We start from the raw sequence: 22,632 nt of genomic DNA on the forward strand, positions 1-22,632 counted from the left end.
TTACTGAAGGTAAGTAACTTGTTCTTCTAGTCTTAAATAATCGGATCTCCTTTAAAGTTACTCTTTCTTTAGGATCTAATATAGTATGGATCACCAAAGATTGCGTCTCTCTTGAGATGAGATCATCAATTCCACCTAGCACACTTGGGACTAGATCTGTACTGCTGCTTGAATTCCCCCATGGAATGCAGCTCTATGTGATGAATGAATAAGTACAAGAGATATAATGAGGGGTGAGGCAGACAGTTTTAAGAATAATTCAGCCATATTTCAGTTCGCTCGTTCACATTTTTGCTTCCTGCTAAATATTTATTTTATAAGTCCTGCTTTGAGAACGAATACTCTGATGGATGACTATACATCCGGCTTCAAAGGGTGGATAAAGGGTTTCTTTGTGCTGCCCAAAGGTAACTTCCTGCATGGAGAAGGTAGTAGTCTGAAGGAAGTACAACAGCACGCGTAATGGTATGTATGCTCAATGAGGCATTAAAATGATTCTGATATGTGTAATGCCCTGCCAGGGTTCATTTTGCTAACTAGAATCTATGTATTCCCAATGAGGCATTAAAATGATTCGGATATGTGTTATGCCCTGCCAGAATTCATTTTGCTAACTAGAATCTTACTTTTTCTAGCTAGAGCGTGCAGTTGCTTGATTGCACTCTGGTATGCAAGGTTGCACTTAGTCTCACACCAATGTATTCCCTTGGTTGGCTTACCTGTAGTGTACCATGTATGGATTCCTAAATAATGTTTCATCACTCAGTCTGTAGTGTAAAAAGCAAATTATCATTTAATAATGTGGGTTTCTGCCAAAAATACTATGACCTTAATTAAAAGCTTCAACATTTATTACCATTCATATGGGATATAATGTATAAAAACACACTTGAAGTGGATAGTATTTTGAAATCCTAAGTCACAACAGGCTTTGGGAGACATGCGACAATTTGTTCCAAAATCACTGACTGCAATTCTATTCTATTTTTTACATCTTTGAACAGCTCAGTGTATCACTGGCCTCTGCACTCTTTATCAAAGGATGATGAATGGTTTCTCCACTGAACATCAAACAACTCTTATATGGAGAGCTACACTGTGGCCCTCAGTCTTTTTTGTTTTTTTTTGTTTAATTGATTTGCTTAAATTAAAATTGTGCTTGGGAATTAATTTACTGTATTTTTATATATTGTAATAGTGCAGATCCTTATAATAGGCTAAAGCAATTAACCAAATAGGTAGTTCATCACTAAATATTGACCTTTTTCAGTCAGAAAGACTGGGCTGGTGCAGAAGCAACACGGGGTGAGGAGGGGGGAACGGTGAAACAGCACGGTGGAGGGTGGTGGGGAAATGCCAAAGCAACAGTGGAGGGAACACGAAAGCAATGGAGTGGAGAGCACCAGTGGATTTTGAGGAGAGTAACATAGTGGGCATGGGTGGGGGAAGCAATGTGGAGAAGCGCACAGGCGAGCACAAGAGGGAGGGGGCAGGGGAAACAGTTGGGCAAAAGAAAGCAAAACAGGGTGCAGTGGAGAGACTTTCACAAGAGAGACGCTTTGAACGCGCAAATATGCTAATGAAGTGCTTCACACAAATGAAAAAAAGAAATGAGCTAACAAAAGTGGAGGCAACAATTTAAGACAGAGAATGTAAAGAGGCAATACTCCATGGGAAAGGCAAACAAGATTGACAAGCAATAAGAAGCAGCAAATGAGTGACGAGAAAATTCAACCAATGATAAGCAGTGGGCAAGCTCCAAGTCCCTCTGTTGTTTTTAAGCCACAATATACCTTGCAACAGACAGCTTGTGCTCTTTCAAGCAGGCTCGACCTAAAAACACAAGGACCTTAACTTCGATTACACATAGGAATTAAACTTGAGAGAGAGGGAAGAAGTCTGAGAGGGCAATAATTAAGACTATACATGAGTAACACAATTGAAAACAATGGACATAAGAAACCAGTCAAGATAAGAATAAAGTGACATTTTCAAACAATAACTAAGAAAAAACTGCATGCAAACAGAAGAGAGAAGAGTATATTCAAAGGAAAAAACAAATCAACAAAAAACAACAACAATATGTGGGACTTGATAGAGCAAGAGTATGGGGTAGAGACTAAGCAGAGGAAAACACAAAAAGATTACATATCTTTTTTATTGTTATTATACAGTTTGCACCAACAGGCAGCAGTAACTAAGAAGATTTCATCCTGGGTATTCCTGGCAAGCATATTTCTGTGACTGCAGCATGTGCATCCTTTTGCATATCCGTCTGAATCATCCTCACCTGAAGGACTAGATTTTACTGGCCAGTTTTAAGCAGACCTGGGTTCAGAACCTCAAGAAGAGAAATTGTATTCTTAAATATAAATGGAGGTTGCAGGCAACTAGAGGAAAGAGTAAGTTGTGCAACTTCCGGTGATGCCCCTGTTCAGGCTCACCAGTGCAGGTACCAAAAAAGGGAGGCATGGAGTGGATACTATTCTCCCTTGTACCGCTTTTTACACTTGTTATGTTATGATGAATTTATATAGCGCACATGCACCGGATTGGTTTCTTGGCGCTACTTGGGTCAGAGACAAGGGATTTATGAATCAGTGGGTCAGTCGAATGCTTGTTTGAAAAGCCAGGTTTTTTGCAGTTTACGGAAGGCCGTGAAATTTGTACAGCTTTTGATCTCTAGGGGTAGGGAGTTCCAGTACCTTGGTCCCAGAAAGGCAAACCTTGATCCACCAAAACGCTTCTGTTTAAAGGGGGGTATTGTTAGAAGATGCTTATGGGTGGATCTCAGATTGCGGTTTGGAATATATCTGGTGATTAAGCTGTCAATGAACTTAGGGTTTTTTCCATTCAGAGATTTGAATATTATGCAGCCCATCTTAAAGGCGCACCTTTGTGATATGGCGAGCCAATGTAGTTTTTTGAGAAGGGGAGAGATGTGTTGACGTTTATTTTCTTGAAATATCAATCTGGCTGCTTGATTCTGTATTAATTGTAAGCGATAATTGAGGTAGGCTGGGATACCAAAATATAATGAGTTAGCATAATCAATATGCGAGATCACCATGGCAAGAATAGCTTGTAATTTTGCCTCTTGCGTTAAGAAACGACTAATTTTCTTTATTTTTCTCAATTGAAAGAAACATGTAGATGATACTGATCCTATTTGAGTTTTCATGGATAGATCATTACCGATAGTGACTCCTAGAGTTTTGGCATGCTTGGAGGGGCTCGGAGGTTGTCCTAGTTCATTTGGCCAGAAGTTGGGGGTCCAATGATTTAGTGAGCCACCCGTGAGGATCAGTTCATTTTTGTCTGGATTCAGTTTCAATTGGTTGCTGTTCATCCAGTCACGAATGAACAGCATAGTTGTTTGGAATTCAGAGATGGAGTCCGGGGAGGCATTAATGGGGAAAATCAATTGAAAATCGTCTGCGTAGTTAAAAGTCTGGATATGTTTTTCTTTTAGTGCATGAACCAGGGGGAGAAGATACAGATTAAACAAATGAGGGGATAGGGAAGATCCCTGAGGAACTCCACATGTATTTTTAATCATGGGGGTTGAGAATCCACCAAGGCATACAGCTTGTGAGCGATCTGTTAAGAAGGATCTGATCCACTCAAGAGCAGCTCCTTTGATACCTGCGTCTCCGACACGGTCGAGCAAGATGTTATAGTCGACCGTGTCAAAGGCTGCTGATAGGTCCAGTAGTACCAGTGCTTGGGGGAGACCCTTGTCCGCCTTTTCTCTCAGGGTGTCCAGTACAGACAAGACTACTGACTCTGTAGAGTGGGCTGGACGGAATCCTGCTTGGTGGATATCCAGGTATTCAGACTGCTCCAGAAATGCTGACAAATATTTGGCTACATGTGCTTCCAACACTTTGGCCAAGTAAGGGAGCAGCGAGATTGGGCGATAATTAGTCAGTGTTTTAGTATCTGCCCCTGGCTTTTTTAGGAGAGGAATAACAACCGCTTCCTTAAAGGTCTGAGGCACCTGACCCTGTACTATTGATTTATTTAGAAGGGCCATGGCTGGTCCAGGACAGGTGGTAAATACTTCCTTTAAAATCCAGGGGGGACAATGGTCCCTTGGGGACCCAGACTTGACTTTAGCCAATAGGTCGTTGAAATTTTCCTGAGTTATTATAGGGAATTGTTCCAACTTGTCAGGGTTCGCCGGTTTTTTGGGGTATGCAGGACTTGGACAATGAGGGATATTCGATTTGATGGTTTAAATTTTTTCAACAAAGAAATTATTTAAAGAGTCACATATGGATTGGGAAGGAATGGGTTTAATCGTTGTTCTCTCAGGGTTGGAGAGTTCATTAACGATTGAGAAGATTTCTTTAGATCGATTAGTGGAGTTAATGATTTTGGAGGAGAAATATTCTGCTTTGGAGGCCAGTATTGCTTTTTTGTACAATCCTCGTATGGTTAAATACGCAGATTTGTCGTCAGATAGATATTTATTTCTCCATTTCCTTTCTGCTTGCCGCAAGGCAAGTTTTAAGTTCTTTAGTTCGGTAGAAAACCATTTCTGGGCCTCATGTCGACGAGTGTGTAGGTTTTTTTTTAGAGGAGCATGTTTATTACTGGCTGTCAACAGCCAGTTTGTAAGGGCATTCTCGCTAAGCTCAATGGAGAGTTGGTCCGCGGGGACGGTGTTGACCAATGACTCCTAGAAGAGATCTTTGTCAATGGTCCTCCAACTCCTGCGTGCTTCAGGATTTGGTGGCATCATTTTAGTGGCGGTGGAAATATTTATAGCAAATTTAATAAGATAATGATCAGACCAGATGCAGGGTATAGCTTCTACATTTGTTAAGGATAGGTTATTTGTCCAGACCTGATCGAGCGTATGCCCTTTGACATGTGTAGCAGAGGAAATGTGCTGTTTTAGGTTCAGTCCAACAAGTAAATCCGTGAGTTCCGCTGAATGTGGTCCCTCTGCTGGGTCATTGGCCCAGTAGTTGAAATCCCCAGCCATCAGTACTTTTGCATGATTAGTTACCAACTGAGTCATTTGTTCGCTTAAGAGTTTAGGAAATTGGGGCATGTTCAGGGGTGGTCTGTAAAGTAGCACCATAGCTAGAGAGGTGAGCGGGGACTCTAATTTCAAAACTAGATTGTCTGTTTGCGGTATATCTAGAGAAGTGAGTGTAGTGAATTTGAGGTCTTGGTGTATGATGGCTGCTACTCCTCCTCCCTTTTTTCCCTGAGGCCGATTGGCTTGAATAATGTAAAAGTCGTTTGGCAGAGCTGCTAAAATATCGGGAGCCGAGTTTTGTGTTAACCAAGTTTCGGTTAAGAGAAGAATGTCTGGCTGTTCCGAGATCAGCAAGTTATAGATATCTAGTTGATTTTTTGGTAATGAACGGGTATTAAGATAGATAACAGAGAGGGATTTTTCCATCTGTGTTGCTTGGGGTTTAGTGGATATACCAGTGTCTGTGGGATGTTTGAATTCCACAAAGGCAAATCTCGTGTCCCTTATTCCAATCCTACAGAGTCGATCTAACGTGCGATGGTGAATTGTGAACGCAGTACAGTGGATTGTTTTTAGCTCGTCTGAGGTGTAAGTGATGCATTGGGCATTGTGAGTAGCCCCTAGCCCCTGTCGGCCACGGACGGGCGCAGACGGGCTTGCCTTTAGCGCGCCTTCGGCGTGCTGTCGGCGCGCCCGCTGCGCTCGTCCGCTGCGCTTCCTTGCTGCTACCGGCATTAGTAGCCGTGGTCAGCCTTGGCTCCTCCCCCCACTTCCCTGATTGGCGCCCAGCAGTGGCGTGTACACCAGGAGGTGAGTCGGGCCAGCGAATACGGTAAGGTGTTTGTTTCAGCGCTAGATAATCCTTCAATTAGTGCTTTTTAAAAATAACAGCGCAAACAAAGATCAAACAGTGCTAATGCATACAGTTTTAGTGACTTTTAAAATAAATTCAGCAGCGACCGCAACATTGCATCAGTTTTAGTGACTTTTAAAATCAATTCAGCAGCGACCGCCACATTGCATCTCAAAGCGTCGCTTTCCCAAGTAGCTGTCCCTCTCTGCTACCGGCATTAGTAGCCGTGGTCAGCCTTGGCTCCTCCCCCCACTTCCCTGATTGGCGCCCAGCAGTGGCGTGTACACCAGGAGGTGAGTCGGGCCAGCGAATACGGTAAGGTGTTTGTTTCAGCGCTAGATAATCCTTCAATTAGTGCTTTTTTAAAATAACAGCGCAAACAAAGATCAAACAGTGCTAATGCATACAGTTTTAGTGACTTCTAAAATAAATTCACTTAAGTCTCAATCAAGCGCATACTGGTCTACTTAATAAAGACAATTAATGTTTAGAGAACATGAATGTTTCTTAAGAGAGATTATTGGTAAAGTCTCTAAAAAAGCTATCTCACTTAATTTGCTAGTTATGGCCTGCTGAGCCGACCACAGTGTTTCTTTTAAGGCATTTAATAGCCATTTAATCAGCCCCGGTCTCAGGTTGTACTGGAAAGGCTCCCAACCCCTGGATACCATTGGGCTTGCTCTTCCAAAGTGCTAAACTCACTGCAGTCAGGCTCTTCCCTGATAGTGTACAGACTTGACCATACTGTCTGCGACATAGAGAATTGCAAGAAAAACAGTTGGTTGTGTTTCCCAATAGACTGTTGAAATAATTTGTGAACAAATTGAAACTCTTTCCAATCCCCCTACTTTACTGTCCATGCCTTCAAATATTTTCCCAGGCCAGTCTTCAGCCTCTGGGCCCAGGCTGAGATATTAAAAGTAAATGCTTTAGAAGCAACTAAGCAGGCTCTATCCTGCATCACTGACGGGAATCTTAATACCGAATAGGTGCTGGTTTTCTGTGTAGACGAGTGTGCATCCTTGCTTTTAAATAAATGTTTTTCTAGAGACTTGAGACTCAGTTTTGCATATGTGGCGAAGAACGATACTGACATAGGAGTGATGTGTTCACTAGCCTGTGGACTATTCTCAGATTCTGCTCTTCATAAACCTTGTAAAAACCCTTTGAAGTTAAAAACAACTATGTCAGTTCCTTTGAGGTTTTAGTGATTACATCAGGCATATTTTCACATGTCCTTACCATAGAAAGATGCTTTTAATGAGTGTGCAACTACGTTTTTGCAAAGCTACCACATGGGGATGACTGGTGTGGGAAAATACACAAAACAAGGGCAGTCTATTTTGCTTAAGTTAAAAAGTGTGTCGTTGTGATTCATGCGATAAAATCTTCTGTCGTGAAAGGATGTTGAAATGTAGGGGATGTGGTCAGCATGCCACTGCAAGTAGAGGCTTGAGAAAAGCAACTCTCAAGGCTGCACAGCCATGTGCAAGAGATGACTGACTTTACAGAGATCTGTAGTTGTATTACATGTACATCGTTCAGTATGGTCTTCATCCGCAGGTGGCACATGTGCAACCAGCTAAGGTGGTGAGGTTTTTCCAGGATCTCTACGAGTGGACTCTTAAACACAGCAGTAAATGCCTGGGCAAAAGCTAACCGAGTGCTCCTGACTTCAACCCCTGATTTCTTTAATCACAAATGGAGGCAGCAACCACAGAGTTACTTTAAGCTTTTATCTGGTGGTCCCTTCTTGTGGGGTCAGATTTAGGGTTTTCTTGGGTTGTGTGGGCTGGCCACTAAAGGCCTCCATTAGTGATATCGAGTGAATGTAACTAGAAATCACAGAGCTGTGGCTGAGACAGACACCTGTTAACTTCTATGTGGCTCTGTACCTATGTATTCTGAGGGATGCTGACTTGGGCTGGTTGGCTGTTAGGTAGGACTTGGGCTGCCGTAGCTAATGAATTCATCCTGTGTCCCACCAAGTGGTGCCCTAAGCCATCAGTTGGCAGGGGACGAAAGAGTGCAATTTTAGAGATTAGTACATATTGGTAGGTCCTCCAGGTCAGACTAACTGCTTATTCACCACTTTATCTTCCATGATTTCTAGTAACACTCCTTTAGTCAGACTAAACTTTTGTGAAGCAGTTTTCTCATGCTGCGGTACTGAAGACCTCTCATCAGTTCATAAATGTGCACAGTTAACTTTTGGGGTACTGTGCTGAGCTGAATGTGGGGCAAGCACACCTTTACCTTTCAACAGTTCAACTTACTAAACAAAATGGCGGTAGTTTGTCGCATAGCAAAAGCAAGCCACATGAATGATATTGTTACTGTTGCATGGTCGGAAAAGTTCATTTCAAGATCACCCTGTCCCTTTAAGATTTTATCTTTGGCTTAGGTCCCTGCTCTTGTGTTGTACAAGCAGCTTTGCTATCATCGTTGAAAAGTAAATGGAAGGTTAAAGCAGGGAAGAGGCAAAGCAAGGAAAAGGCAGACAAATGCCAATATAATGTTTTGCAGCATTAATTCCCTTATGGTTTTAGTCCTAGACTTCCGCACTTTTAGAAGCAAAAGAAAGAGCCAGCAGTCACTGAGAGATAATATTTATTTTTATGTAGCAGGGTTCCTTTCCGGCAAAATGGGTATGGACATCGTAGAGTGGGATTTTAGACAAAACATGACTCCTACTAGATTGATAAAATATTTATTTACCAAGTCAGGCCCACGGCTTGTTTAAGTTGATTATAATAATATTTTAAGCAGTTTTACTTAAAAGACAAACCATAATATGGACTTGGGCTAAATCCCGCTTTACTACTTTGTTACATGTTTTTAGATCAAAATTACTTCCGTACATGCACATATCTTTGATATAGTATTTCTCATATTTTGACTCTGACTCGTATTTTACTTTCATTATGATATTGCCACTCAACCTCAAACTTTTTGGGCTTTCAGAAAAACCTGTTTCTCCAAAGTCAACCACGCTCAAAAGTCCGCCTAAGGGATTTGAAACCTCTGCAATTAACAAAAGCTACTATAATGTGGTGAGTTAACGTTTTCAGTTTCTTGAGAATTATGGTGAGTGTTTGAAGATAACAATGCAAAGGGCTTTAAATGTATTTCCTGACGGTAAAACAAAATATTGACAGCACATGGAATAATGCCCAGAATGTATTTTCCAAGAATGATAGCTCATGAGCATTGCATTCATAATGTTTTTACTTGAGTGCCTATAGGAACATATGTGATATTCACGCAGATTATAATTCCTGTGTAGAAGAATGATGTGATGTTTTCACATATTGTTCTTGGTTGTTTGAAGTGGGTAGAAAAGAAAATCACCTTTGTGTTGGCGATGTCCATTTTTTGCTGGTCATTCTGCATCAAAGTGCATCTAGATAATGTTCAACGTTAAACAAACTGATAAATCTAACCTTTAAACCATGCCCTTCCCTAATCTTCTTCCTTACTGACAAGTGAGGATTTAATGACACAATACCACATATGAGAAGAGCATTAGCTGCTGTTTTTTTAATCTTAGATTTGTGTTAGTTGGCTAAGAAAGGCTTGGTAGTCTAACATGTCCTACCCTCTTAGGTCCCGTCACTTGAAAACTAATTGTTAAAACTGAAGGGAAAAAAATTAAAACGAGCAAGGGCAACATGCGCCTCAGGCTGTTATTGTTCCTGTGTGGACATGTGGCCTAGCAGTTTGGGTTTGAATGTTCATTTGTGGTGCAGTCTACGTAGACTAACAATCTAAATTCTACCAAAGCAGATGAAAGGAAATTGCACTGATAGCTATCTGGAATGATCTGAAGCATGCAGTGTAAAGAAATGGAGTATTGTGCTATAACTTACATACCTGTTTGCAGCCTTTGACACTGCCCATGCAACACCACTCTAGAGATTGCATACTAGGAAATAGTATAATACGAGTCTCCTTATCTCAGAGTAATGCAGATCTTGGTAAATATGCCTCCTTTCACCTCTGCTCCTCATACCCCACATTGTGGTGACCCCACAAGGCTTGGCCATCTCCTGTTTAACCGTTACCTCACCCCTCCTTATGGGACCTGATCACATCATTGAATATACTTCTCAAAATTACTCAGATGACCCCTGGATCATCCCAAAACCGGAAAACCCAAAGGAAATAAATATATTTAGACCGGTGCCTTTTTGTGTTTAATGGATGAATGATGATCAACATCATGAGCTCCACTTTGCAAAAAGATATCAGTAGCTGTGGCTCCTGGAATAGCCATCAGTCTACCGTAATATGGCCCAAAGAATCGGAGCCAACTCCAGCAGCTTCATGGAAGCTGAGAAACCTTGGAGTAACCATGGACTCAAACTTGTCCTTGCCTGCTCATGGTAATGATATTCCAGTCCGACCTTCTACTCAATTACAACTCTAAAGTGCATTATCACTTACCTTGGGTTAAACCAAAAATTACAAGCCATTGTCACCCTTGTAATATCAAGGATTTATTATGGCAACTGTCCTGTACCTGGACTCCGTGCTCCATACTGCAAAAACTAAGAAGGATCCAAAACAGTGGAGTAAGATCACTACTTCACGTCCACTCATGAGCACGACTCCAGATCCATTTCAAGATGCTCTACTTTTCAGTCTCTCTGTGTCATCCACAAAGCATTTCAAGGAAAAGATCCACTATACCTACAGTTAAAGTTCCATCGATAGTCCCAGAACAGGATACTAAGTTCAAGATGAGTACCCTGTCTGGCTCTTGCTTTTAAGACCAAGTTAAACAGAAGATCCTTCTCCTCCTTTTAGGTGACAACATTTAAATATTTCTTGCAATCTTGTGTATGAAACCTACACAACTACATAAAAGTCTGAAGAGAGTGAAAGCTTAGTTATTCCCAAGCTAAAGAAGTTCATCAGCAGCTAGAACCTTTGGTACCTAAATAATATAACAACCCTTATCCCTAAACCGCACTGGGCAGTAGTGACCAAAGTCCCAGGAAATCTGCAATCAGATCTGTCAGGATCATTGCAGCACACTGTGTCCAGAGTGACCACAAGACGGTAAGCCACATGAAGGCTGTCTTGGAGGACCATAATTAAGGATGGCTAGTCACCAGCGGTGTACAAACTGAACAAGAAATACTGTATTGTTGAGCATTATTATGACTTGAAAACTTGAATCCACAAGCTTCAAATTAAACTGCTACTAGCTGCTGAATAGTTGGCGGTATTCGGTGCACGCTACATAAAACCTATACATCCTGGCAGCCTGGTTAAATGTAAATGTAAATGTATGTGTGGTTAAAGCTTTATAACAGACATGCTGTAGTATAAGAAACCATATAATCATAATTAATTCATCATAACCAACATCTCAACCACCAAAATGGATGAGCAACTAGTGGCTAAAGAAATCTGTGACCTATAGCTAACACACTGGCTATCTCCAATGGAGCAAACACAAGGAAATGATGGATCGAGTGCTGAAACTTTTGAGACACTCGTCCCCAGTCACAGATCTAGGTTGAATCCATCATAGTTCTTTAGCTCACTTTGCCACCCCAGTTCAAACCCAGCCATATGCAAATCAGTCTTTACCCTGTTCTTCACAGGAACAGTCCAGGCCGATCTGCCAAGCCTGGTCTTCCCTGGACTAGAAACGAGCATCCTAGGACCGGTTTCGGGGTTTCACCTCTCACCAGCCAGGATAGCTTGACTCAAGTGGCATGGAGAGCACGGGACCCACGTCTGGGAATACCCGTTCCACTCGGGGTGATAAATGCATAAAGAACAAATGATGGACAGAATGCAGAACGATGTCATACATTCACCTCAGTACAGAGATCTGGGCCCAAATCCATCGTTTTAGTGCTCACCATGCCATTCCAGTTTGAATCCAGCCATATACAAATCAGTCTTGACCCTGAGCCCAATGGGAACAGTCTAGCCCGAACTGCCAGGCCCTTCCTGGACTGGAAACGAGCATCCTAGGACCAGTTTCGGGGTTTCACTCCTCATCAACCAGAATAGCTTGACTCAAGTGGCATGGAGAGCACGGGACTCACGTCTGGGAATACCCGTCCCACTCGGGGTGATAAATGCATAAAGAACAATTGATGGACAGAATGCAGAACGATGTCATACATTCACCCAAGTACAGAGATCTGGGCCGAAATCCATCTTTTTTTTTTGTGGTCACCATGCCATTCCAGTTTAAACCCAGCCATATGCAAATCAGTCATGACCCTACACCCAATGGGATCCGTCCAGCCCGAACTGCCATGCCAGGTCTTCCCTGGACTGGAAACAAGCATCCTAGGACCGGTTTCCGGGTTGTGGAGCAAATTATTAATAATTTGCTGGTGCAGGGTCTCACCACTTCGCTACGGGTTCTTATCAAGTAAGGAGGAAACTACACTGCAGCGACGTGAAACCATAGGTCAATTTAATCATTCATGAATGGGTCTCCATCGGACAAGTACCATCAAAATACCCAAGGAGAGAGCACACTTGAACGATGGATACATAGATTTTTATAGGGAAGATCACAAACAAGGAACACCCAGAGGTAAATAGAACTTTGGAAAGAACACCCAAATGAGGCATGGCAAGAATCAACAGCCTCTGTGTCTTGTGCAATTACTACGTCCTAAAGCTGGACAACAAGATATGCTATTCTGAGTAGACTTTACTTGAGTATTAACCATTGCCTGAATACCTTCTAGGAAGCTGACTCTGCATGTTTACACTGCCTACAATGTCCCAACCTGCAATTCTTTACTCATGTTAAACAGATGCGGTGTCAAAAAGAGAGCCAGGATGAAAGTAAGGCAGGGGTAAAAATGGATGAAGCACAGCTTAATTAAAAAATGAAAGAATCAGATTTTACATTTTAACAGGGTTTCACCTCTCATCAGCCAGTATAGCTTGACTCCAGTGGCATGGAGAGCACGGGACCCACGTCTGGGCATACCCGTCCCACTCAGGGTGATAAATGCAAAAAGAACAATTGATGGACAGAATGCAGATCAATGTCATACATTCACCCCAGTACAGAGATCTGGGCTTAAATCCATCGTTTTTGTGCTCCGCATGCCATTCCAGTTTGAACCCAGCCATATGCAAATCAGTCTTGACCCTGAGCCCAATGGGAACAGTCTAGCCCGAACTCCCAGGCCAGGGATTCCCTGACTGGAAACCAGCATCCTAGGACCGATTTCGGGGTTTAACCCCTCATCAGCCAGGATAGCTTGACTCCAGTGGCATGGAGAGCACTGGACCCACGTCTGGGCATACCCGTCCCACTCGGGGTGATAAATGCAAAAAGAAGAATTGATGGACAGAATGCAGATCAATGTCATACATTCACCCCAGTACAGAGATCTGGGCTTAAATCCATTGTTTTGTTGCTCACCATGCCATTCCAGTTTGAACCCAGCCATATGCAAATCAGTCTTGACCCTGCACCCAATGGGAACAGTCCAGCCCGAACTGTCTTTTGCTCGCTCTCTCTCTTCTCGCCAACTTGGCTGGAGGAGCCCTTGAGAGCCAGGCAGAAGCGAGCTCCCGTCTGGTGCCAAAATTTGCCGCCTTTCACCTCTTTTACTCAACCTGAGGAGAAGTTTCTAGAAACCTCGCCCCTTCTTCTGTTATGAAAACCTAGCTGACTGTACTGGTCTGTGTCTGGGTCAAGATAGAAGCTGGCCAAGCCACTGTATTTTGACTCTGAGATAGAGCTGTACATTCCACACATTTCTCTGGCAACCACAATCTCTGCTCTTTAAGGTACCAAGCGCGCATTCCACACATTATCTTAGTGAAGCTTACGAAAGTCTCCATAAGTACAGAAAACAATGTTGGACGTCAATAGCCTAAACAACTTAAGTGATCTGGGGGCCTGCCTGTGTGCGCAAAGCTCAAGCTAGACAAAATTCTTGTTGGCATGTCAAAGCCAATAGTAAGAAGTTCATAAAACTTCCCAATGTACAACACAATGCACATTTGTGCACCACTGCTTATAGCACTACAGTCAGAGACCGAGAAGTACATTCCACACTTTTCTCTCTCTCACGCTTTCAAGTGCACATCCTACATGTTATGTCACTGCCAAGGCTGTAAAAAACAGCCCCCCCCTCCCCGCCCCCCGAAACTACAAGGAGACACAAAAGGAATCTTCCATTGGAAAAAGGCACATGCAGGAAAAATGATGATCTACATTCAAGAAGACACCTAAACTCAATTAAAACAATGGTAGTCAAAAGTCACCACAACATGGTCCCAGTATATGGAAGTGCCTCTGGCACTACAACCTTACAGTGGCAGCACTGGTCTGGTGTGTGCTCTCAATATGCACAGCAAGTCCATCTGCCTATGCCCCTCCTATATAACGCCAGCACCGCTTTAGTTTGCAGGACAGTGACTTTCAGCGATTAAAACTCTGCAGGCAGTTCTTTTCAGGCGTTTCCCTTCGCGATATGCATTGGAGAACACCATAAACAGTCCTCAACAGTACTGGCACCTCACCAGAGTTTCCTGTTGAGCTGCCAAGACTTATCTTAGCAGAAATCAGGATATAATCCTTGTCTACCAGAATGAAACGCTCATGGTAGCCTCGGAAAGTCTTTTAACTATTTACATACTGCATACCATGTGTAGGGCAAACCCTTTCTTTCATGTTCCTTAGCAGAGCATGAATGGTTTCAAAACTGCTGTCAATTGGGGAATATTTTGTTGGGTTATCAACGACCAGCATTTTTGATATGGCACCATGTACACTTTGCTATAATTGTGAGTGTGCATTATCATTCTTTTGTGTGTGTGTGTTATTGCCTGCCCTGTATGTTTGTTAGTTAAAAGGACTTATGGTGTATTGATGATATCCCTGGAGAGATGGATGACATTTTAGTTTAGCTGGGGCTGATATTGCTTCTCCTGGAAAGTCTTCCAACCTACTTTACCATGTCTAGTGTGACACTTGGGCAAGGGACTATTCTCAGATTCTACAGTTGAACATGCATGTTGTCCTAGCAGTACTCTTCGGCACGGGCATACCCCTGCCGTTGGAAGTCTTTGATGCAGAGCTAGCCTTGCCCTAGACTCATAACCAAGTTTAGTTCTTGTTTTGAGACTGTGTGAACTGAAACTAGACTTTATTGGGATTTTGCTGTATGGTTTTGCGTGTTGTCTTAAAGCACGTACTAATTCTACACAAGTCTATAGCCTCAATGTCCCATTAGTTAAGGATGGCATAAAGAGGCCAATTAACCGATTTCCATGAAGTCTTTCAGTATGGTGAGAAACACTGCTTGTTATTTATGGAGGGGCTGCTAATATTAGGACGTTGGTAGCAACATTTAAAGTAAATTTGTCAAGGTGACTGGTATGCCCATGATGCGGTGAAATACAGAATAGCCTGGATTTAATTGAAGTTAGGCTCATGAAGGTAACGGTAAGTGTACTGAGATTTTGTGTAGTCCAGAAAACTATCCAAGTTAACTGATCTGGAAACTCAGGTGTGAAAATGCTCATCTGTGAAGTTGAAGACACACAATTGACGGACTGAGTGCAGAACAAATCAAAACATTCACCCCCAGTCAAGAGGTCTGGGTTAAATCCATCATTCTTTTGCTCACCATGCCACCCCAGTTTAGACCTGGCCATATGCAAATCCGTCTTGACCCTGTGCCTCATGGGAACAGTCCAGCCCGAACTGCCAAGCCAGGTCCTCCATGGACCGTAAACAGGCATCCTAGGACCGGTTTCGGGGTTTCACCCCTCTTCAGCCAGGATAGCTTGATTCCAGTGGCAGAGTGAGCCCAGGAACCACGTCTGGGCATACCTGGCGCACCTAGGGCGAGAAAGCAAAAGACACACAATTGACGGACGGAATGCAGAATAAATCCAAACTGGTGGTCCAAACTGGGGTGGCATGGTGAGCAAAAGACTGATGGATTTAACCCAGATCTCTTGACTGGGGGTGAATGTCTTGATTTGTTCTGCATTCCGTCCATCAATTGTGTGTCTTTTGCTTTCTTGCCCTAAGTGCGCCAGGTATGCCCAGACGTGGGTCCTGGGCTCACTGTGCCACTGGAATCAAGCTATCCTGGCGGAAGAGGGGTGAAACCCCGAAACCGGTCCTAGGATGCTTATTTCCGGTCCAGGGAGGACCTGGCTTGGCAGTTCGGGCTGGACTGTTCCCTTGAGGCACAGGGTCAAGACTGATTTGCATATGGCCAGGTTCAAACTGGGATGGCATGGTGAGCAAAAAAACGATGGATTTAGGCCCAGATCTCTTGACTGGGGGTGAATGTCTTGATTTGTTCTGCATTCCGTCCATCAATTGTGTGTCTTTTGCATCTGTGAAGTTGAGCACCACATTGGATGCTTTCTTTCATACTACTCTTTTGTTGTGTTGAGTGAGATGTAGCGAGCTGACTATGAAATGGATGCAGTGTGTTGGATGAGGTGGTACTGGTGTTTAGGTGCCATGTTTCTCCTGTTACATATCCTTAAGCCGACCCTATGGCCATATTTGTCTTGGATCAGGTAGCAATGATGACTCTTGCAGCTTGTACCTTTGCACTGTGTTGTGTATGTATGTGAATGAAAGTCGTCAGTCCAATATTACATGCACTGACTGGTTGTAAGTCCACATTTATGTATCCGATCATGTAGGTTGTTCTGTGTGTGGCAAATAATGGTTCTTGATGGGGTGTGTCTGCCCAGTGTATTGGAATTAAATGTAGAGGATTTATTTTGATTGGGTTAACTTTAACCTTGTGGTCATGTGGAATTGTTCTCAGTTCGTTTTTGTGTATCGTCCTTGAGGTTAAGTGGTTTCTAAGGGAAGAGATGTATTAACCAGTGTGATTTTTGCTTTCTCTCTGCCATAACTGCTATGGAGGGAGATTAGTTGTCTATTGTATTACTGTGTGTGTTTTCCCTGTTGAGTTTAAGAGCTAGGAAATGTTGCTGCTGTCAGTGGAGAGAGGACTGGTAGTTTGAGATGTGCGGAGGAGGCGGAGCTGGCACCTGATCCTGCTCCTTGTTGGTGCCCTCTAACTCAACCTTTTTCCTGTAACGTAATACAGAGATACCCATGCAAGAGTTTGTCAGCAGGCTTTATACAGTACTCAATGTATACCTTAAATAGTTTCAGACTGTATTGTAATGCAAGAGCATGTTACTTTTTTGGGGTGCCATTTACACAGTTAGTTTTTTTTGCTAGACTTTCCTTTACAAACTGCATGGTTTAAATTGGAGGCTTGGCTTGGACGAGGAGGAAGATGGTGGCATGTGGCTGCAGCTCCGCTCCACTGAAACAAATTTATTTGCAAATCATTGCCTATATGTTATAATTTGGGATCGTAAGAGGCAGAAATTGAGGTGTATTGAGGTAGTGCATCCTGAAGTCCCTTCATCTCTTAGCTAATTCCCACTCAGGGCCCTGATGCCAGTCTCAGCCACGAACTGCGATAATGCCACACAGCTACCAGCGGAAAGTGGGGACTCTACAGCCCGAGTACCCGTTTAACTGTTACACTTTGAAGACTGGAATACAAATTGTAGTAAGAAGCTCTCTCCCACTTATCGCCACGCTGTATAGAACCTGCTTGTTGAATATAAATATCTGAACTTTTCCGCAGGGGGTTAAGGGCTGCGTACGACTTCCCAGATGGAGGCTCCATAGACACCACTTGAACCGGGGGAACATGCTGGGCACTACTGCGGCCCCCCCTCCCAATATTTGCTCGCATTGCACTTACGCAATGGGCTTTGAGGATTTCCACAAGTTTGGTTTACCTTAATACATACTCTAAAACTGGCTACCAAAGAAGCTATGGGCTCACAAAACTAATTGTAGCTCCAACGGGAAAAGGGGGTCGCCCCGAAGCGGGAAAATCTGCCGAGCACAGTGAGATCTCCGGCAAACCTGTAGCCTAGCGCTCTCCATCAGTAACGCTCAATAATACTTCCAAACTTCACTACATATCTCTAAACACGAGCGTGGCTCATGTACTATGCACTACAATCCCACCATTGCCAAGGAATCATGGTTGAAATCTATTTACATGAGCGCTTAGCCCGACTCCGCTCGTGCATGACGGAGCTTGATTTCGGCGCTGGTGGGCCTTGATCATAGTAATAATAATTTGGACTCATGGCATATCTAATCTCTGCTATCTCAGTCCAGTAGCGTGCTTATGCCTAGTAAATTTAAAAAGGGCCATGAAAAAAGAGGAGCTATAAAAGCAGTAAAACTATGTCAACCCCACAGGCTTGACTTGTGACCCCTCCCCTACACAACACGCTGTTAACTTCACTGGAGAGATTGCTTTGATTTACAGTTTCTAGAAGTCCTACCTAGTTCTTGATTGTTATGTGGCTAAATTTCTACCACCCTTTTGTATACATCTGAAGAGTGTGATTTAGACCCCATTACCAATAAGCGCACGAAGAATGGCCTCTAAAGTAAGCTCAACAATAATCTTTCCACAAATTGACGGTAAGGAGCTAATGCAAATTTTGAGACACAAAAATCTGCCAACATCTAGTTCTAACCGTAATCTGAACCAGCTTAGATAGCCTGCAAGCAACATGGCATAAAAGGAGTCTAAAACTAGTCTGAAAAGAATGAAAGCTGACCCACCAAACCCTGACTCCCCATTCAAAAATAAAATGACACTAACACCACAGTGGAGATGATGATTCTTTAAAAATTGGCGGACTTCCATGATCTCGCCAAATCCAAAAAAGACAACACTGACACAATGCAGAGTGAGATTTGTGCTATCTGCTCTCATCAAACAAATCAACACAAGGATTGGAAAACGGAAAGTAGAATCCGTAACCTGGAAGACTCAAAAATTAAATCCCGCAAAGCTATTTTAGCCCTCAATGCCATGACCCAAGCTCTGTCCAGTGAACCAGCAGCACCACAAGCCTGAAACAGAAGGGGGGGAACCATCGCATCTTTGTTATCCCTGAAGGAGAGGAAGAGACAGCAGGATCTTGTATTCAATTTCTAGAGAAATGGTTCACACAAAACAGACATAATAATTGAAAAAGACCTTGAATTCGAAAGAGCACACAGCGTGCCTACTCGTAAATTCCATAACCAAACTCATCCGCGCTCAATCGTATGTAAACCACTTTGCTATCGACCTGTGGAAAAAATCCTCTAATTTATGAAAAAAACAAACGCATACAGTGGAAAGGTGGCAAGGTTTTCATCTCACAAGGTTACTCAAAGTCCACAGTTGGAACTAGGAAGAGTTTCCTGGCCCTGTGTCCCAGGTTGAAAGCAATAAACTGCCATTTCTCTGTCGCAGGCCCTGCCAAATATCGGGTGACGGTCTAAGGCACTCTGCACATCTGCAATGACCACCTTATCCTTTTGAAGTTCTTGGCTGAGAAAGACGATGCAGATATAGTACGTCAACACACAAGGCTGGATTCTCAAGGAACAAACATTAGCTCTTACCTTGGAACTCTGTTTGCGAAATATAGCTTTTAATCTGCTGTGTAAGATGAAGCATTCATCCCACAATCATCGCCTTAACTCTTAGTCTGTATTCACAGAAGTTGATAACCTACAAGGCTCTCATCTTATCAATCTTATCTCACTGTCTAAAGGCTTCAGCTCAAGTCTTCTAACATATGATCAACACATATATGTACTCACTATATATTGTGTTATTGATTCAATCCGTGGCAATCTCTTTAATGTCCGTTGTGCTAAGTATGAGACTATTACAACAGTGTATGTGATGTATAACAATACCCTGCTGAAATGAGTGAATAGTTCTTTTATATTCTGATGGCATCCCAACCTGCTTTATGCTTCAAGTACATCTCGTGCAAACCCAAGGCATTATGTTTTGATAATTTTTACTGGTTTTCTCCTTAGCCCTGTTAACCTAGTTGTAAATACTGTATTTGGAGACCATGCTCTTCGTGCAGTTTCTTTATCCACTTGATTTGTATTATTACTAAGCAAAAATACCCAGAGTTTCCCCCTTCTATTAAGTAGATAGGCATTGACTGTTCTAAAGAGTTATAGATATTACTGTTTTGTTAGTGACATACCGTTTTCATCTCCCTCTTCTCGCCATTGCTATTGTATACTTGAGGGTGGGGTGTTAGGGGTGGAGGAAGGTTGTCTCAACAGAGAGTGATTGTTTGACAATGCTACTTTTTTGGTTATTGTTTTTCTACTTTTTTTGTTGAGATTCTTTTCTTGCCAACACTAGAAAGAAATGGTACCGACTAATGTGAGTGATTACATTATTTCAACGCAGTGCTAAATGCTTTCTGATCAGTGTACAATATCAACCCACGAGCAAAGTTCTAGAGGTTCATCTAATACTATTCTGCTTCCAATCCAATGCGTGTTATCATACTATATACAATGCACAAGGTCTGTAATGTTTAATGGTTTTGCGAATAGCCATTCTCAACATTCTGAGAATAATCATTAGTTCCTCTAAAGGCGGCACCCTACCCTAAAATACTCAACACCTGACCGACTCTACACAGGATATTTAAATAATATCTTTGAATGTAAAAGGGATCAACCACCCAATTTTAAAAAGGAAAATCATTGACTAGAAAACAAGTTACTTACCTGTAACTTTGGTTCTCCAGTGGTGGAAACTACCCTAATATAACATGCACAAAACCTGACAAAGGGGGAGCTATTGTGATTCTCGATACTTCACATTATGAAAATGAAGTAGCTAAACAGGTCATGGATCAAACCACCTACATTAAATTAAATAGTAACCCTACAGACTCGTTCTTGAACTTGCTCAAAACAATTGTTGAAAAAGCACACAACAATGGTACCATCAATGACAAAACTGCCAAATTCCTGATACAAAACAATCCCAAAAGCCCTACACTGTATATGGTACCAAAAATCCACAAAGACCTTTACAACCCCCCCATTCAGACCAATCGTATCTACACGCGGAAGCCTTCACGAACCCATTGGCGAATTCCTTGATAAATACCTTCAACCAAGCGTTGCTAAGATGAAAACATACATCAGATACCACAGACTTTCTATCAAAAATCAATGAAATACACATCAATCCTGATGAATTCGTCCTATTATGTACTGTAGACGTCAAGACACTTTACACTTCGATTCCGCATAACCTTGGCATTGAAGCCATCGAACACACTTTAACACACTCCAACATCAATGGTGATATGCAACTTTTTCTCATGGAATTACTACACTTCACCCTATTCCAGAGTTATTTCAAATGGAAAGAAGAATGGTTTCTTCAAATGACCGGCACTTCCATGGGCAATTGTGCTGCGCCAGCGTATGCCAATCTGTTCATGGAGAAATTCGAGGAAGACAACATAATTTCAAAAGCTCCATGGAACATACATAGCAAAATGTTCATACGTTATATTGATGATATTTTCATTCTATGGAATGGACCAAAAGACCTCCTAATACAAGCTTTAAGCGACCTGAATCGCATCAATGAGCGTATACAATTCTCTTATGAAATACAAGAAAAAAGCATCTCATACTTGGATGTAACCATCATTAAGGTTGATAACACACTACAAACAGATCTGCACCGAAAACCAACAGACCGCAATAACATCCTACATTACAGCAGCTTTCATCAGGAACCACTCAAAAATCATTTGCCCTATTCACAAATACTAAGAGTAAAACAAATTGTCTCACAACCACAATTGGCAAATCAAAAGATACAAGAAATGTCTTTCCGTTTCAAACAAAGAGGATACCCTAACAAAATTTTAGATGAAGCAATTAAACGTTGCCAACAAAAAACACGCAATGATCTTTTTTCTAAGTCTACTCCGAAAATCACCAAACGGAATGTCCTGGTATCCAAATATTCTACAGTTAGCAACAATTTTAAAAACATCATTAAAAGACATTGGCCTATCTTAAAACAGGAACAAGACTTCAACAACTTATTCAATGAACTTCCAATTTTCACATTCACGAGAAGTAAAAATTTGGGTGAACTACTAAAAACCAAAGATGAGAGGACATGCAAAGCATACAATGGAACACAACCATACCATAACTGCAACAATTGTCACAACATCATTCAAGGACCATTTATCACACATCCACGTAAAGGATACAAAATCAAACTACAAGTTACAGCTACTTGCGACACAGCTAATGTGATATATCTACTAAAATGTCCGTGTGGCCAAGTGTACATCGGAAGAACCGAACGAAAAATCAAAACAAGAATCAATGAACACAAATCTAACATCCGTACACGCAACATTAAATCCAACATTGCTATTCATTTCCTTGAAAACCATCACAACATCAGTCAATTGAAATTCCTAATTCTGGAAACTGCGATAAGAAAAGAAGGTAGAGATAATAATAAGCATCTACTGCAACACATAAACTATTGGATCAAAAAGATGGATTCTTTGAAACCACATGGTCTTAATGACCGTATGGAATATCAATGTTACTTATAAACACAGCCAAAACATTTGTACTTTGTATCACCTGTGATTCAAGATTTTCCAGTCTGTATTGTACATTTAAATTCTCATTCATAGTTATATCTACAGTTTGATATCTCAGTGGCTCATCTGAATGCTGATAATTCACATAGATTCATGCTTTACCTCAATTTAATTTTATTATTTTTTATCTAATTTTTTACCTCATGTTTTATTCTTGTAAACCGTTGTGTTATAACAATACGACCATTACACGATCGTTCTCATTTTAGACCCGTCCTTCACTTCACAA

At 42.0% G+C, this 22,632-nt stretch overlaps 1 protein-coding gene across 4 annotated transcripts in view; it reads left to right on the forward strand.

Moving 5' to 3' along the window:
- ARHGEF7 (Rho guanine nucleotide exchange factor 7) overlaps nucleotides 1–22,632 on the forward strand; it is a 908,392-nt gene that overhangs the window by 357,299 nt on the left and 528,461 nt on the right. For all 4 annotated transcript variants that reach the window (XM_085622182.1, XM_085622181.1, XM_085622184.1 and 1 more), the window contains one exon: nucleotides 8,811–8,899. In XM_085622182.1, coding sequence (XP_085478308.1) covers nucleotides 8,811–8,899 — 89 coding nt within the window. The remainder of the gene's footprint in view (nucleotides 1–8,810; nucleotides 8,900–22,632) is intronic.

This window comes from Triturus cristatus, chromosome 8 (genome assembly GCF_964204655.1).
Source record: "Triturus cristatus chromosome 8, aTriCri1.1, whole genome shotgun sequence".
Lineage (NCBI taxonomy): Eukaryota > Metazoa > Chordata > Amphibia > Caudata > Salamandridae > Triturus > Triturus cristatus.